The following is a 16,037-nucleotide window of genomic DNA, read 5'->3' as shown; positions in this document are numbered from 1 at the left end:
GATTCTGGGGCTTCATTCATTCAAAGTCTCAGCTGAGTCGGGCAACGATTGGGGGTCCAATTTATTTCTTCCAGCTTGTGGAATTAGGGTCAGTGCTGCCTGGCCCCGGCCCGGTGATGGCAGTGTCGGCTGCTGAATTTGGTCAAGTTTATTTGGCCAGATTCTAGGGTGTCATTCATACAAAGTCTCAGTCAAGTTGGGCAATGGGTGACAATCCGATTTATCTCTCCCGACATGCTGAGTTTGGGCCAGTGCTAAGCCAGGTCATTTTTGATAACAGCCCTGTGATGGCAGTGTTGGTGACTGGAATTGGTCAAGATTATTTGGCCAGATTCTTCAGCATCATTTATGCTGAGTCTGAGCCGAGTTGGACAACCAGACACAGCCCAACTTATTTCTTCCAGTGAGCCAAGTTTGAGCTGAAGGTGGTCCAGGTCATTTTTGATAACAGCCCAGTGATGGCAGTGCTGGTAGCCGGTAATGGGCCAATTTATTTGGCTCTTTTCTGGGGCGTCATACATACAAAGTCTCAGCTGAGTTAGGCAACAGGCTGTGGTCCGATTTATTTCTTCCAACGTGCCAAATTTGAGCTGATGCTGATCCGGGTCATTTCTCATAATAGCCCACTGATGGCAGTGTCGGTAGCCGGTATTGGGTCCGTTTATTCAGCCCAGTTCTGGGGTGTCATTTATACAAAGTCTCAGCCAAGTTGGGAAACAGGCAGCAGTTTGATTTTTAGTTTATTTGGCCAGATTTTGGAGCATCATTCATGCTGAGTCTCAGCTGATTTGGGAACTCCTACTGCAGCACGTTGAAAGAGTTTTTAAAAATCCCTTAAAAAGACCAAACACAAATTGAGACCATGTCGTCCACCAAATGGCAACTTCAGTTACTTCCATTCTTCTACAGCCCATTGACCTGCATCTAGTTCCCTCAATACAAGGAAAGTCAAACATTAATCCTGGACCACAAACAGCTAAACCATCTTCTCTAAATGACGTCTGCTCGCTTGTTTTGACTTCCTTCATTAAGTGATGTTTTTAAAAACTTATAGTACATGAATTTATCACAACATTTTGTACTTACAGCTCTCTCAAGTTCAGGCTTCAGTTTTAAACCAGCTTTACAGACATATTGGGTCGTATATGAACAATCTATACCACAGTCTGAGCAACAGCAACAGAAACTGAGGGACATCTATGCAGCAAAACTAAAAACTGTAACTTGACAGAAGAAACAGAACTAAACTTTTAGTCACGTTGCTCTTTGTGTGTAAATGCACACAGCATCTTTCTTAATGTGGAGTCTGACAGCAGCTCTGCTCTGACCTTGTTCACATTTTACAGAATGTCATTCATATTTTCTGCATCAATGATGGATTATTTCACCCACTCACAACCCATCAGCCCGTCCCTGTGTGTAACAATCAGATTGTACATGTGTTGTGAACCCGCCGATGTAGGAGCGTCTTATTATCTGAATAATGTGCCCTTTAAGTTGCAGGAAAATGCTGCACCATTTTGACTGAAGAACAGGTTTTTGTTGGTTAATGGCGCTGTCACTTTGTGCTGTCTTAAATAGCCACATGTCTATAATGCGTCAGACTACGACTCATTTTAAGACCTATGTGCCCATAGACGCACGAATGGGCACAGGTGCATTTGCTTCTAATGCAACGTGGGCGCTGGCGGTGATAATGACAGCTGAGTCAGTCTGAAACTAGCGATGACATTTTTGCTGCCTTGAGCCGGATGTAAGTCAGAGCCCCTGAAGTTTGAAACAAAGCTACTGTTTCTTGATTCTGCATCAGCTTTAACATGATTGACACATCAAATTAAGGAGAGAGGCTGACTCGTCAATTTGTTCTCATTTGCTCTCATTGAATCCACAACACTAACAAAACACAAACCTACTGTACTGCATGAAAGCTCCAGTGTGTAGGATTCAAGCAGGATATATTGGCAAAATATAAGGTAAGTATGTTAACTTTAGTGTATAATCACCTGAAAATAAGAATAGTTGTTCTTCTTTACCTTAGACTGAACTGTTTGAACTGAAGGAATTATAACTAGGAGTTTCAGCTGGTTGCAATCTGCAATCTTCACCACTAAATCACTCTAAGGGCTCATTTATGCTCAGTGTTAGATACAAGGACAGACCTAGAGCCTATTGTCCATATACTGTTTCATTTTGTCCATATTTGTGCACGTTTCCTGAAGGCTTACGTATACAAATGAAACGGAGCAGCACCGCCAGAGATCATGGAGGCAGTGTAGCACAGTTCAAGTAAGATATGACTGTAGGAGGTGACAAAGAAACTTAAATAATGGCAGAACAGAACAAATTGATAGTATAATGAAAAGAATTCTCCATCCACATGACGGGATGCACAGACCACCGCCGCACACAACATTGCCTCCATTTGAAAGGTACAATATTACGACCTCCTCCACCGTCGCCTTGTTTCTTGTTGTGTGAAAGTTTTGACAAATTTGCAGGAAAGCCCAATCAGTCTTTTTTCAGCATTGGCAGTATAAAAACAAAATCGGGGAGTGCAGCAAAATGCCGCCTACCTACTTTTGTTTATACAGAATGTGCTTTTTTTGGGGCAATGGGGGGCGTGAGCAAGTAACAAAACATGAAGCTCAGCGTGTGACGTAAACAGTGACGTGGGAGGGAAGCCGCGGCTGGTCAGTCCTTCGGTGATTCTCTCGTAAGTCGGCCCGTCCTTCATCGTCCCCGTCATCTGATGGTTAATGGCCTCTTCGTTTGCGAGGACAAGGAGGGCGCGCAATTCCTTGTCTCCCCAGTTGCTCATCTTTACAGTGCCTGTCAGGTTTGTGTTTCCCTCTTGCTACTAGCTGCTCATTTCTGCTATCAGCTGTTTCCTGTTTATCCACCTCCAGTGGCTCGCACGTGCGGCGTCATCAACAGCTCCTCCCACAAGTCATCAACAGCTCCTCCCACAAGTCATCAACAGCTCCTCCCGTGGCGGAAAGACGCCTCGTTCTTTTTAAACCAAAAAGGGTTCCACCAATATGTCTACCCTGTGAGGCGGAAAATTGGGCACCTCGGATCAACTCACCAATCCGCCTCTGTGTGTCTAAATGCTCGCAGCTTGCCGGCAAAACGGCCCAACATTCGCCAAAAACCTGGCAGTGTAAAAGGGGCTAATGTCAACATAAAGGAGTGTGAAGGCAGTGAGGTTTATAGTGTTTGAAGTGGACGGATCTATTTTCATATGTAAAGGGAGTTTAAATGAGCTTTACATTTTACACACTGTTCCTTTAAAAGCACAAACACTATTGTAACTTGACAGAAGTAATCACAGCACCACTGCTATGATTACACTTGTGAGACAGATGCATCACTTTTATAATAACGTTATTTTTTTATGATAATTGGAGGGATGATGCGTTCAGGTTTCACCCTCAGAAAGGCCACAATGACCAGCACCTCAGTTCAGATGGAACTTGGAAGACCAACGCGTCTCTCTTTGAAAGAAGTATTAATGTATGTAACTGATTGCACCTGTTTTTCCAGGTGGTTTAAACCCATGTGAGCCCAGCCCCTGTGGTGCTGCCTCATGCACAGTAGAGGATGGTGTTGCTGTCTGCCACGGTGAGTCCCAAAACTGCTGCAAGTGCCATTTATTTACTCTTCTTCTTTCTTTCTCTAAAACTACTGCATTCAAATTGTGTGATGATGATTTGGTTTAACAAGTCGTGTTTCTGTGTTTGTCTTTGTTTTGAGCACTTTGCATGTTTTATGTTGTTGCTCTGCATTCTGTTTATTAATGAGCCTGTCGGTTGTGTTTTCAGATACACACTGAAATGATTGTGATTATATTTATGAATCAGACTTACCAAAAATCTGTTTTCTCTCCCTGCTGTTCTGTCCTGATATGTTTTGCATCATATCTTTTGGGTTCCTCCGATTTCCTCGTGTCCATCTCGTCTGTGTCTGGCTGTAGGTCTCTGTGTTTGTGCAGCAGATTGAATTTTTGGGTGCTTGTCAAATATGTATCAGCTCTGCTCTGGGGTTGCGCAGCCTCTGTGTCACACGCGTTATCACAATTGTCTTCAGCCTGTATGTTGTTTTTGGTTTGCTGTGCCAGTACGCCGCCTCCGCTCTGCTGTATGCACGCTCAACCCGAGGCAACATATGTGCTTCCTGGCATCATATGGCTGCTCTCATCCTGCTGGAATCTGAATACTGATCTTCTGCTGCAACCAACTGCAGATTCAAACATAAACTTACTGCAGATAATACAGTTATTAGATCTAATATATATATATGTCAGTATATATCGTCCTGATTTGGTGACCTGAAAGACTTTTCAAACACAAAGTTACATAGATGATGAGTGAGTGTGCAGTAAGTTTAATTTGCATCAGAGGTTGCAGCATTGTTCAGTAATGTGTCAGTCCTGAGGTGTGATAGTCCTCCTATCACAGCTTCACCTCCCTCACCTTGCTGGCCATCCTCCCATCCCCATCCCACGCTGAAACAGTAGTGTCACCCGCCCCCTTTCTTGCAGAGGTAGATGTGTGCCATCCCAACCCTTGTGCCAATGGAGCCACCTGTGTGGAGAGTGCAGACTCTTACAAATGCTTATGCCTGCCCAGCTATGGAGGGGAACGCTGTGAGATCGGTATGAGATCAGCTTCAGCTAATAAATACTAACAACAGCCTCAAAAACAACTCAAGAGACAGAGATGCTAAATATCAACAGCTGGTAGCATCATTAGTCACTGCTGCTCACTCTGTGATGTCCTAGTTTGGCTGGGGGCCCTGTTTTCCTATCAGTGACTGAAAGATCAGTTCATATGACCTTGTGAACACAGGAATGACCCTTTGACAAGCTGCCAAAGTGATGAGCATGTGGTGCTAGTAGAGCAATACTTGAAAGAGTTTCAAGGGATTTCAGGTTATGTTTGAAACAGCTGTTCCAGACCAGCATATCCATGTGAAGTAGTTAACCAAAAGTGGCTACTTGTTACCTGAAAAAATGCTTGCTGCCCCTTTTTAGTGTTACCAGGCAACCCCCCCATCACCTCCTTATCATGTAATCAATCTACCATTTATATTTTATTTTATTTTATTTTATCCTGTTTCACAGTAATTAGTTGCTGTTTTCTATCGAGACGGTGGTAACTGAAGTTTGTAAAGTCGTATAGCTCTGGGTATCCAGCAACCACTACCACCAGTTTCTCCTCCATTGTTTACCAACTGTAAACTCGTTGTCATGACCACCACAGAAGGCCCGCCTCTCAGATCATCCCATTGGACAATGGGAGAAAAGTGGAGATGATGTGAGGCACTTTTGTGCTCAGAGTGGAACTCAAGGAGTTCAGAGTGCTCAATCACCAGGCACCTAGAGCACAGAAATGTGAGGCGTATGGCAACGTAAAAACAGCAAGCAAAAATCTTAATTCTCATTAAAAACTTTTACAAAAAGCTGCTAAAACACTTTCTGTGTGATCGGGGCCTTAAACGACCACTCACAACTGCTTCGTTGTTTAACCCCATCAGCGCATTGATCACATGATTGCAGCCTTTCGAACTATGTGGGATATGTACGAATTTCGGTGCATTATTTTTCATAGGAAAACATATCAACAGTTTGCGAAAACAGCCTGATAAGTGCCATGCTAGAATGCAAAGAGATTAAATTGAAAAACCCAAATGCAGGATGTATTCTTACGAGCAACAGCCTCACAGGGTGAACCGTTAAAGACATTGTGGGACAATTTATTTGATATAAAGTACTTCCAACTAGTCCATAGCCATTGGTAGCTTTGTCACCTTCTCCCTATGCCAATCCTCAATGCCTATGTGCAGTTTCACATAGATTGACCACGTCAGTAAGTAGAAAAACGTGGGACAAACAGAATGACTGACTGACAGAATGACACACTGACAGTTTCCGTGATTATGTACAGCATACCATACCATGACTTAGTCATACCAAAAATTAGAAAACACCAACATTGGTCCACAGGGGGAGCCACAGCGATCGGTCGCATTTTAGCCATTTTGAAGCATTTTTCTGTTGTTATAGCGCCACCCAGTTGCCAATTAGAGTTCAATTTCTCCAGTCACCTTGAGGCGTCCTGTTCTACATATCTACCAAGTTTAGTAAAAATCCATATGGCGGTTAGGCCTAGATAAGAAATGAGCTCTCTAGCGCCCCCATTTTGTTTGATGGGGTCAATAATGGAGGGGTCCCCTCAGATTATGTGTGGTCATATGCCTACAAAGTTGCGTGGTGATGGGTGAAACCCTTGAGATGTTATACACCTTTATGTGATGAGCCACGCCCTCCACAATATTCATTGCCTTATAGAAGCTCAGTTTTAGTAAGTTTTCCAACTTTTGCCAAGAGGGAACTTTAGATATTGGTCCCTAGATTATGTTCACCCAGTTTCATGCAGATCGCTCAAACTTAAGATGACAGCTGTTCTTAAAGGGCATTTTTCAACCTGGACCCTATCTTTTCATGCTGTGTGTCTAAGTGATGTGTGGGAACAACAGTTTTTGGAGCCTATCCCAGCTGACATTGGGCAAGAGGCAGGGTACATCCTGGACAGGTCGCCAGACTATCACAGTGCTAACAGAGAACCATTCACACTCACATTCACAAAATTGACAACTGTCCCAGTTCACCAGTTAAGAGTCTGGTCTTCTTGTTCCCATGACTCAGCTAGACACAGAATTACAGGAAAATAGGGTCCAGGTTGAAAAATATTGGAGTTCCCCTGTGAGGTGTGTTCACACAGAAAGTTATTTGAGTGAACTGACCCTTTAAATAAAGTCATTGAGGTGGAGCAATGAATGAATAAATGAAGCCTTTGAATGTCGGTAAAAGAAGAAAAATAGAAATTCATAATTCCATTACTGTTGGGCCGGCTCTCCCTCCTGAAGTGACGCATTAAGTGTAATTTTCCATCTGCGTTGGAGCATTTGTTTTGTACGTCAGGATGGAAACACTGTCCATCGTCAGACTGGTGCTGGATGCCAGACCGACTGAGAGCATCTCTGTGGGAAAATACACTGACTCAGAGCTCTGAACATGCAAAACTGAAACACTACATGGGTTGTGAACAATATCAGCCACTTTATCAGCTGCTCACACAGACGGCAGAGAGAATGATAAGAATACATAAACGCTTCTCATCATCAGATGCTGTGCTTTAAGTTTTCCAACCCATTCGTAGTTTCAGAGGCTTAAAATGAAAAATATACTAAACCATACTGAATGTGTTCAGATGAAAGTGCTGGAGGTCAGACAGTGAATGAATGTTGACTCTCTGGTGTTGCGGCTGCAGATGAGCAGCAGTGTGAAGACGGTTGGACTAAGTTTCAGGGGAACTGCTACCTGCACTTCTCTGACAGAGAGGTGTGGCTGGACGCAGAGCAGCGCTGCCGGGACCTGAACGCCCACCTGGTCAGCATCATCACCCCTGAGGAGCAGGACTTTGTCAACTGTGAGTGCATTGTGTGTGTGTGTGTGTGTGTGTGTGTGTGAGAGAGAGAGATGAAAATAAAGTCTCAAGACTTTTTCTCCCACAGCTAACGCACAGGACTACCAGTGGATCGGGCTGAATGATAAGACAGTAGAGAATGACTTCCGCTGGACAGATGGCACTCCTCTGGTGAGTGAAGACTTCACACTGGTGTGTTGTTCCTGTAACAGGCCGGGGAAATAAAAGTATAGTACAGGGTAGTGTGGTGGTTTGCAACCTGGTTCATTTGTTACCCTGTAAAGGTTCAGTGTGCAGGATTTAGGGGGATCTAGTGGCATCTAGTGGTGAGGAGTGAAGATTGCAACCAGCTGAAACTTCTCCTGGTTAGAATTCACTCAGGGTTGTTCAGGAGGTTTTTACCAGAAGCTGAAATATCCACAGAGTTCTCCTCATCTTCAAAACAAACCGACCAGGTGATTTAAATGAGCAAAAGTACAAATCAGTGTTCTTCAGATGGGTTTTAACATGCAAAAATGCAAAAATGTGAAAAGACGAATGGCCCTTTCTAAAGCCAGTGTTTGGTGTGTCTGCTCTGGGCTGCAGCAGAAACATGGTGATCTCTGTTGATGTGTTTTTGTTACCAGGTGAGGGGGCGGTCCCTCCCGCCAGTTATCAATGACCAAATTGTGGAGTGTTGACACTTCTCATTTCCTTGGCACCACCACGTGCCACACTGTGAAGCAGGAGACCAACACCAGTCATATAATTAACAAGACCCACCAGAGGCTTTATTTTATGCACCAACTTTAAAACTGTGGTGTGACAGAGGAGGTGATGCTGCTCTGCTGCAGTGCTGTAGTACAGAGTTTCCTCTGAATGTGGTAGTACAGCGATCTTTAGGACGTCATCTTCATCAGTATGTATGTTTGAGTGTGTTAACTGTTTTTGCTTTTCTTATTTTACATCTTTTACTTACTTTCGTGTGTACTTAGATTTTTTTTTCAAGAGTTGCACTCAAGTAAATTCATATCAACTGTGCTGACACATCAGTAGAGCATTGAAATGAATACTGGATGGTACAGAAATGTAAAATGACACACAAAGACACACAACACAACTACAAAGAGATGCAAAACAACCATAAAAGAGAGTAGAGAGTAGAGACACAGAATGACTACAAACAGACACAAAATGACTAAAAAGAGATCAAACCAACTAAGGAGAGACATAATGACCACAAAAAGACATAAAACTACCACATTTAGATACATAACGACGACAAAGATGCTCAAATGACAACAAAGATTCTAAAAATTACCACAAAGAGAGAGACAAAAAAAAAGAGGTCAAAACAACTAGATACAGAAGATGACCACAAAAAAGCACAAAGGTACCACAAATAGATGCAAAACAACGAAAAGAGAAGAGACTACAGAGACATAAAATGACTAAAAAGAGATCCAAAACAACTACAGAGAGCTATAAGGGGACCACAAAAAGACATAAAACTACCACAAATAGATGCAAAATGACCACAAAGAAATGCAAAACGTACATGTCTGTCACCAGCGGCCTGTAGCCTCATAATCCTTCTGTGCCTCAGGGATGTGAAGACATAAGATTACTCAGTGCTTCTTTTAAAAAACTGGCAGAAACATGCTGTTTGCCATCCTGTCTCGTTGTCTTGACCGGTACATCTAATTTTAGACCCCCATCAGTGGACCTGACCCTCAGGTTGGGAACCACTGGAGCACTGTATTATAGAATAGCAGATCACAGTGAAGGTCAATGTTGTGTTGTGACCTAAAGTCCTGATCCACTCGCCTTGGTTCTCAGTGCGTATTCTCTTCAGTGGATAGGGCAGGGAAACTGACCCATCACAAAAACATCAACACAAAATATTTTCCCCACGGGCTTTAATTGTTCTGTAGTGACATGCATTTAACTTTGCACTAGATACACGATGTTGGAAGCACTTGTGAGAAGAGGTTGTCTGAGCAGGTGAAATACGCTGTCATGCCAAAACAAGCACCAAAATAGCACCACACCATCTGATTTACATAAACACAACCTCAGCTGCACCTCGCCACCCACCTGGGTTTATTTAAAGCCACGAAATTACCAAACAGGTGTGTAAACATAAAGAAACTGTGACTTCATACCAGGTGTTTCGATGAAATCAGCACTGGTGGAAACTTCAGGTGTCGATATATGGCCGGTTTGAATAATTAAACGATGAGTCGACACAGCAGTTTATAAAGCTAAATGACAAGAGCAGCGAAAGCTGAGCCAGGTTTAACTTGAATTTCAGTAGCCCAGAACAGACAAACCAAACACTGACTCTAGATAGGGACTAGAGCTGCCGCCCCAACTAACTATTTTCCTAGTCGACCAGCAGTCCTCATCAGGGTCCATCAGTGGACTAGTCTCCTGCATGTTTCTGATATGAATGTAATGATTAAATGATATATTTTGGTGGTTTGAGTTGAAGGTGTGATAAAGAATAGTATCAGTAACATTGTTAACACTGTGCTACATTACAGAGAAATACAAAACTGTACTAATGAACCTTCATTAATATAGGCCTATATTTTATCTCCAAGTGCACGTCACACACTGAGCGAGCCGCCTGTTAATGACGCTGTGGGCTAATGGGCATGTAGCTACTTCCATGTTTCAGATGATACGTCATGTTTGTAGTCGACCAATGAAGATGAGTTTACATATCACCTTGGGTTCGTCCTTCACCTTCTCAAAATGATCCCACACTTTGGATTTCCTGCCCGACATGTTATTAGCTAGCCTGTGGAATAACCGCAGGTACCAGCCCTGGAAATTAACCTGACTCCTGTCTGACTGCTGAGCGTGGACACTTCCTGTGTCTGTCCTTTCAAAGTAAAGTCCCACATGGTCCACTCATATAGGTTTGGATTTATTTTGACAAGGCGCAGCTTTCACTTTTCTTTTTTTTTTTTTTCCTGTGACTAAGCGACCAATGAAATCTTGCCGACTAATGACCTTTCTGGTTAATTAACATTTGGTCTAATATTAGGGGGCAGCCCTAATAGGGACATTCACAGCCCCCGTATTAAGCAGCATCTCAGTGATGAGAGAATCTGAAAAATTAAAAAGTAGGATGGCACTTAATCACCCTAAATCTTACACACTGGACTTTTAAAGGCGTTCATAATCATAGTGACTTTGCTATTCTTAGACCAGCTGACAACAGGCATTTTCAGTCCAAAGAGTTTTAGGACTGTTTCAGTTTTTTGGGAAGGCGCTCCCCGAGAACTACATGCCTTCAAGGGGAGGCATGTAGTTTTGTCTCTGAAATAGGAGATAAAAAATTCCGCTAAACATGATTCTCCTTAGTTTTTGTGGTGTGAACACAACAGAGGAGCAGGGACTCACCTTATTTCAAGGCAATGTTTCCATTAGTAGTTACACAGACATACTGACAATAAAAAACAAATGGTGGTATCATCAATGGTGTTGTACGGGATAAGTCTGACAAAGTGTAGCTGTGGTGTAGCTTGATAAAAAGTATGTTTCACATGGTAAAGTGGCAGAGTAATAGACAGTAAGAGATCCAAATGTAAAGTTGTTGTTGTCCCTCTTACCTGTCCTCTGTGTCTGCGTTCACCTCGTAGTAAAGTATGTTTTTACTTCCTGCTCGTCTTCAGCAATACGAGAACTGGAGGCCGAACCAGCCAGATAATTACTTCAACTCTGGAGAAGACTGTGTGGTGATGATCTGGCACGAGAATGGCCAGTGGAACGACGTGCCCTGCAACTACCACCTGCCGTTTACCTGCAAGAAAGGCCCAGGTATGTTAGTTCACATTTGACATCTGTACAAAGGCTTTTAAGCTGTGTCAGTCTATTAGCAGGGAGTCCACACAAAAGATTTAGTTAAAACAAGCACAATTTATTAAACTAAGCTGAACTCAGATAACCAGTGGAGTGTGTATGTCAGCAAAGTCAGTGATGACATCCATAGATGGATGTGTGTCACATGTGTTGTGGAGGTGTTGAAGGTACAAACCTAAAAGCAGTGATGCAGGGTGGATGTCAGCTGTAGGAAGGGAGAGAGCAGGTGAAAACATGAAGCAGCTTTTATACCCTGAAGGCCCAGGTCAGCTTAATCAAGGCAACAACCCTCACATGTCAGCCTGCCTGATGAGGTTGGCCAGAACATCCTACAAGACAGTAGGAGGGGCATCACACATATGACTAAAATGGCTTAGACTGCCACTGTATGTAGGCTGGATAACAGCAGTGCTCCTTGTACTGAAAATACCATGTCAGTGGACACATGGTTTGATGCGACGCCCTGTGGCTTCTGGTTCTGTCCTCAGTGTCCTGTGGCTCCCCGCCAGAGGTGGAGAATGCCCACATGTTTGGTAACAAGAGGGAGGAATACCCTGTCAACTCCATCATCAGGTATCAGTGCAACCCAGGGTTCACACAGCGCCACCCTCCTGTGGTTCGCTGTAAAGCAGACGGACAGTGGGAGAAACCTCAGGTGGAATGTACTGACGGTGAGTCTGCAGGGACTCCCTGTTATTCATTCACCTTGGGGCGCGTTTATAGAAAAACCTCCCTGACAGGTTTGACTTACTCGCTTTGTGTTTCTCCCTCGCCGCAGTGAAAGCCAGAAGAAGACGACAGCGGAGGAGCAGCAGGAGTCCAGGAGCCAGCAGCAAGGAGATGCATCTTCCATTTTAGTGAAGATGATTTGAAGGGTTAAACTGTTGGAAGGCTTCGTCATGGTCCCAACCCCTGTCCCACATAATATATTTTAATTATATATAATAATTTTATTGCTCTGAGTTTGTTTTTATCATGTGTATTGTAATATAATTGTGTTTGGTGAAATCATCGCTGGGACTGTTTGTTCCACATGAGTTTTATAGAAGGCAGCATCTGTCTGGTTCACTGTCGTCTGCTGGAGATGGTTGGTGGACGTTAACACGTTAGGATCTGCTGTCAGACGGGTTTATGATGTGAGACGTCAAGTTATATGTTTGCATAGTTTATCATTATATCTGACAGCAGGGGGAGATGCTCCTTTGGTGAAGGTAAAGGAAATTACTGGTGTTTTTAAAGTTCACATCAGTCATCCCAGTGCCCCATGGCTTCAGTTCTTCCTGCTGGTTTCTGAAATCAGTCAGCATAGTTAAAAGGATCATTTTTCCTCCTTAGATGAAGCTGTTTTCTGTCGTTTCTTCCTGTAATACAGCATGAAATACAACTTCCACAGTGCGAGACAATCCTTTACAGGAAACAAGAACAGCCGTGCTTGCAATTTGTTTTTCTTGTAAATACCGTTATCCCAAAATCACAAGTTAATTATTTTGTTATCGTGAGAAAACAGGCTTTGTTATCTTAAAAAAAACAGGATAGTCAGCCCCTGCTCATGAGAAAACAAAAGGTTGTTTCCTCTTATTATTTATAGGGCCCTGTCTTACACTCAGTGCAAAGTCACACACAGCACAGCGCATCATTGCTAGTTTCAGACCGACACAGGTGTCATTTTCACGGCCAGCACCCACGCTGTATAAAAAACAAATGAATTTGTGCCCATCTGTGTGTCAATAAGCGTGTAGGTCTTAAAATGAGGTGTGCTCAGGAACATTGTTGGTGTGTTGCTGTATTGAAGGAGCAGAAAATGACTGATCCATTGACCAACAAAAACCTGATCTTAAGTCAGAACAGTGCAGCATTTTCCTGCTATTTAAAAGGCGCTTTATTCAGATAGTAAGAAGCTCTTACAGAGGCAGGTTCACAACACACATACACTCTGCTTGTTACATACTTGTTACGCATGGATGAAATGATACATCAATAATGATGTAAATGGAAAAAAGTAATTGCAAGCACAGCCGTTCTCAGCTTCTGTATAATGCAGGAAACACTGTTAAAACTTTGACATTTGAGAAACGCCCAGAGGAATCCATCTTTAAGATTATTGGATGTGATAAAGATTATTTCACACCTCTTAAGTGGTTTTATTGGCCATTATATTGAGTCAAAATAACCTCCCTAGATGAGTGGAAACAAGAGCAGCTCAGTTGGCATTGCACTTTTCTGCAAACCAAAAATACGTTTGCAGGTTTCATATGTATCATAGCGACTCATTGCTGTGTTTTCGGCTGTTTATTAGGCACCAATTGGTGGTGCTTCTCAGGGACCCATGGCTGTTCTTTTACAGTGGGGACAGTGCCATAAAATGCAGTTGTTTTTCACAGAGACATTGCAGCATTTCCCGGAAGGATTTTGCCCTAAAAAATGGGTACTTTAAGACAAAACATGAGCTTTTTCTAACATTAACCGAATGCTTTTAACCAAAGTGTTGGCTAAAAGTAAAGGAACATAGTTTTACCTGCAGCATAATAACAAACAAATTTATACGTGGTTTGCAGAAACGTACAGTGCCAGAATTTTTCTGGGCAGCTGGGTTGCGTCTGTTACAGTAAACAGTGGTTGAAAGCAGAGACTTTTGGTCAACGTGAACACAAAACCTTTTATTTATTGACTTCACACAGAGTCTCTGCTGGACTGAGCCAGCTGTTGTTAAACACTATAATGTTCAGTCCTGTTATGAGACGACAGCAGCATCAGACACACAGCAGGCTGAATAAACTTCTTCTAACTCCATTTCTCATATTTAATCTGCAGACGATCAAGTGAAACTTCTTGTGACCCCTCAGTTTGTCATGTCGGCTGGTTTGAGTTTTCTGTGTGTTTTAGTTGTCATCATCTTCCACGAGGCTGTGCGGTGCACAGTGTGTCTGTGGGACAGTTTAATGAAGCTTCATGTTTGTATCCTCAGAGGAAATAACCTCACTGTAAAACATTACAGTGTGAAACGCCTGATGTTGTTGTTGACTGCTTTCATTTGTGCACTTGTTTTGTATCATAGCTGCTCTATCGGGGGCTGTGCCTCCTTCATACATGCTGTCACCTGCTGCATGATAAACCAAAGACTGAGATTCAATTTACACGCTGTACATGTGTCTGCTGTGGCCCCATTCACTCACTGACTTAAAGAAACAGTCTCTGTTTTTCTGATTGTCAACACATCACATTAAAGGGGCAGTCTGTGATTCTCATCCAAAGTCTGCCAGCTGTCTGTTCTGTGTGTGCACTGAAAAAATTCACAGCCCAGCTCTGTAAATGGGAAACAAACAATGTGTCTCGGAGCGAGCTACACAACACTAACCTGGCTACTCTTCCTCTTTAACACTGTCGCCAACAGAGATACACCATGATACTGAAGTAACATCACAGGTGTTACCTTGCCAATTGACCTATGGCTAAGCCACGCCCCCTCCACTCACTCAGACAAACTATCAACATTCAGTGAGCGGCGCTATGGCAGGTGTCACAGTACACGGCATTTCACAGGAGGCAACTGATGATTTTTGGGGACATAACGATAAGATGTCATTGAGAAGTAACCAAAAGGGCCTAAACTACGCATTGGAGGGATATATTCATCATTTTATTGTTGAGAAGGTCGATGAAAAGCTTAAATTACAAGCCAAAATTTACAGGTCACAGTGTACGCTTGTGAACCGCATCTGGTTGCCGTCACCATCAAAGACAACAAGTTAAAGTGCCACTGAAGTTAAGGTTTTTGGCTCAGAATATGAGAAAAGGATAACGGCCTTTTTACCATCTTTACCAAGAGTGTCTCTCCGTTAGTTTGGTGCTACAGTATTTACACTGAATCATTCAGCATAACGTTTGCCAACCTTTGTTATCTCTGCCATTACAGATAAGTTAATGAAGCTAAGCTCCAGAAGTTAACGTTAGCTTAACTAGAGCCCTTTGGACAACAGCTAACAATGATGTACGATCACCAAAGTACAAAAATAGAACAAAATAGGCTAATGAACTCCCAGCAAACAAGGTGACATGATGAACAACGCAGCTAGGAGCTAACGTTAGGCTAACTTTAGCTAACGTTAGCTAGAGATGTTAAAGATAACTTTATATTTCTTTCCAGCAAAGTGACAATATGTTGCCTCAAACACAATGTTGACTTACCGTAGAACAGATGTAGACATCATTGTTGATCTTATTCACGTTGAGTTGATGTTGTGGACTAACGTTACCACACAACTTTATCCAAAGGAGACACTTTTCTCGGTTGAGATGTGGTTTAAAGTGTAAAAAATACACCTGGTCGCCCAGCCTCTCAGGATACCTTGTGTCAGAGTTGCATGTACCCCATGCACACCGTTTGACCATTTTTAAACTTCAAATCTCAGAAAAAGCTCATAAAACCAAACAAACTGACTTTCTGTAATGCATTTCAATGGACGTCCAGGCAGAGAATGTCCCAGTGTATGGGAATGGCTATACGCACTGTGATTGGCTCATCACGTCTGAGGGCGGGGCTTAGTCATAGGTCAATTTGCTGACTCCAACTTTAAAAGACCCAAACCTACAATTAATGTACCTATTAACGATGTAGTGTGTATCTAACAGGTGTAGTGTGTGTATCTGCTGACTGATAGATCTTCTTCCTCTGTGCCATAGAGCTCTATTGTTGTTAAA

General features: G+C 42.8%; 1 protein-coding gene across 1 annotated transcript in view; it reads left to right on the top strand.

Annotated features, from left to right (window-relative positions):
- Positions 1 to 15,923, top strand: part of LOC117251429 (aggrecan core protein-like) — a 31,638-nt gene extending 15,715 nt beyond the window's left edge. The window contains exons 14-20 of the mRNA XM_078173270.1: positions 3,544 to 3,621; positions 4,541 to 4,654; positions 7,332 to 7,490; positions 7,576 to 7,658; positions 11,153 to 11,297; positions 11,828 to 12,010; positions 12,118 to 15,923. Of these exons, the coding sequence (XP_078029396.1) occupies positions 3,544 to 3,621; positions 4,541 to 4,654; positions 7,332 to 7,490; positions 7,576 to 7,658; positions 11,153 to 11,297; positions 11,828 to 12,010; positions 12,118 to 12,197 (842 nt within the window). The 3' untranslated portion in view covers positions 12,198 to 15,923. The remainder of the gene's footprint in view (positions 1 to 3,543; positions 3,622 to 4,540; positions 4,655 to 7,331; positions 7,491 to 7,575; positions 7,659 to 11,152; positions 11,298 to 11,827; positions 12,011 to 12,117) is intronic.
- The last annotated feature ends 114 nt before the right edge of the window (positions 15,924 to 16,037 follow it).

This window comes from Epinephelus lanceolatus, chromosome 2, assembly GCF_041903045.1.
Source record: "Epinephelus lanceolatus isolate andai-2023 chromosome 2, ASM4190304v1, whole genome shotgun sequence".
In the NCBI taxonomy this organism is placed as follows: domain Eukaryota; kingdom Metazoa; phylum Chordata; class Actinopteri; order Perciformes; family Serranidae; genus Epinephelus; species Epinephelus lanceolatus.
The sequence above is the reverse complement of the archived record's forward strand: the minus strand, read 5'-3'. Positions and strand labels throughout refer to the sequence as shown.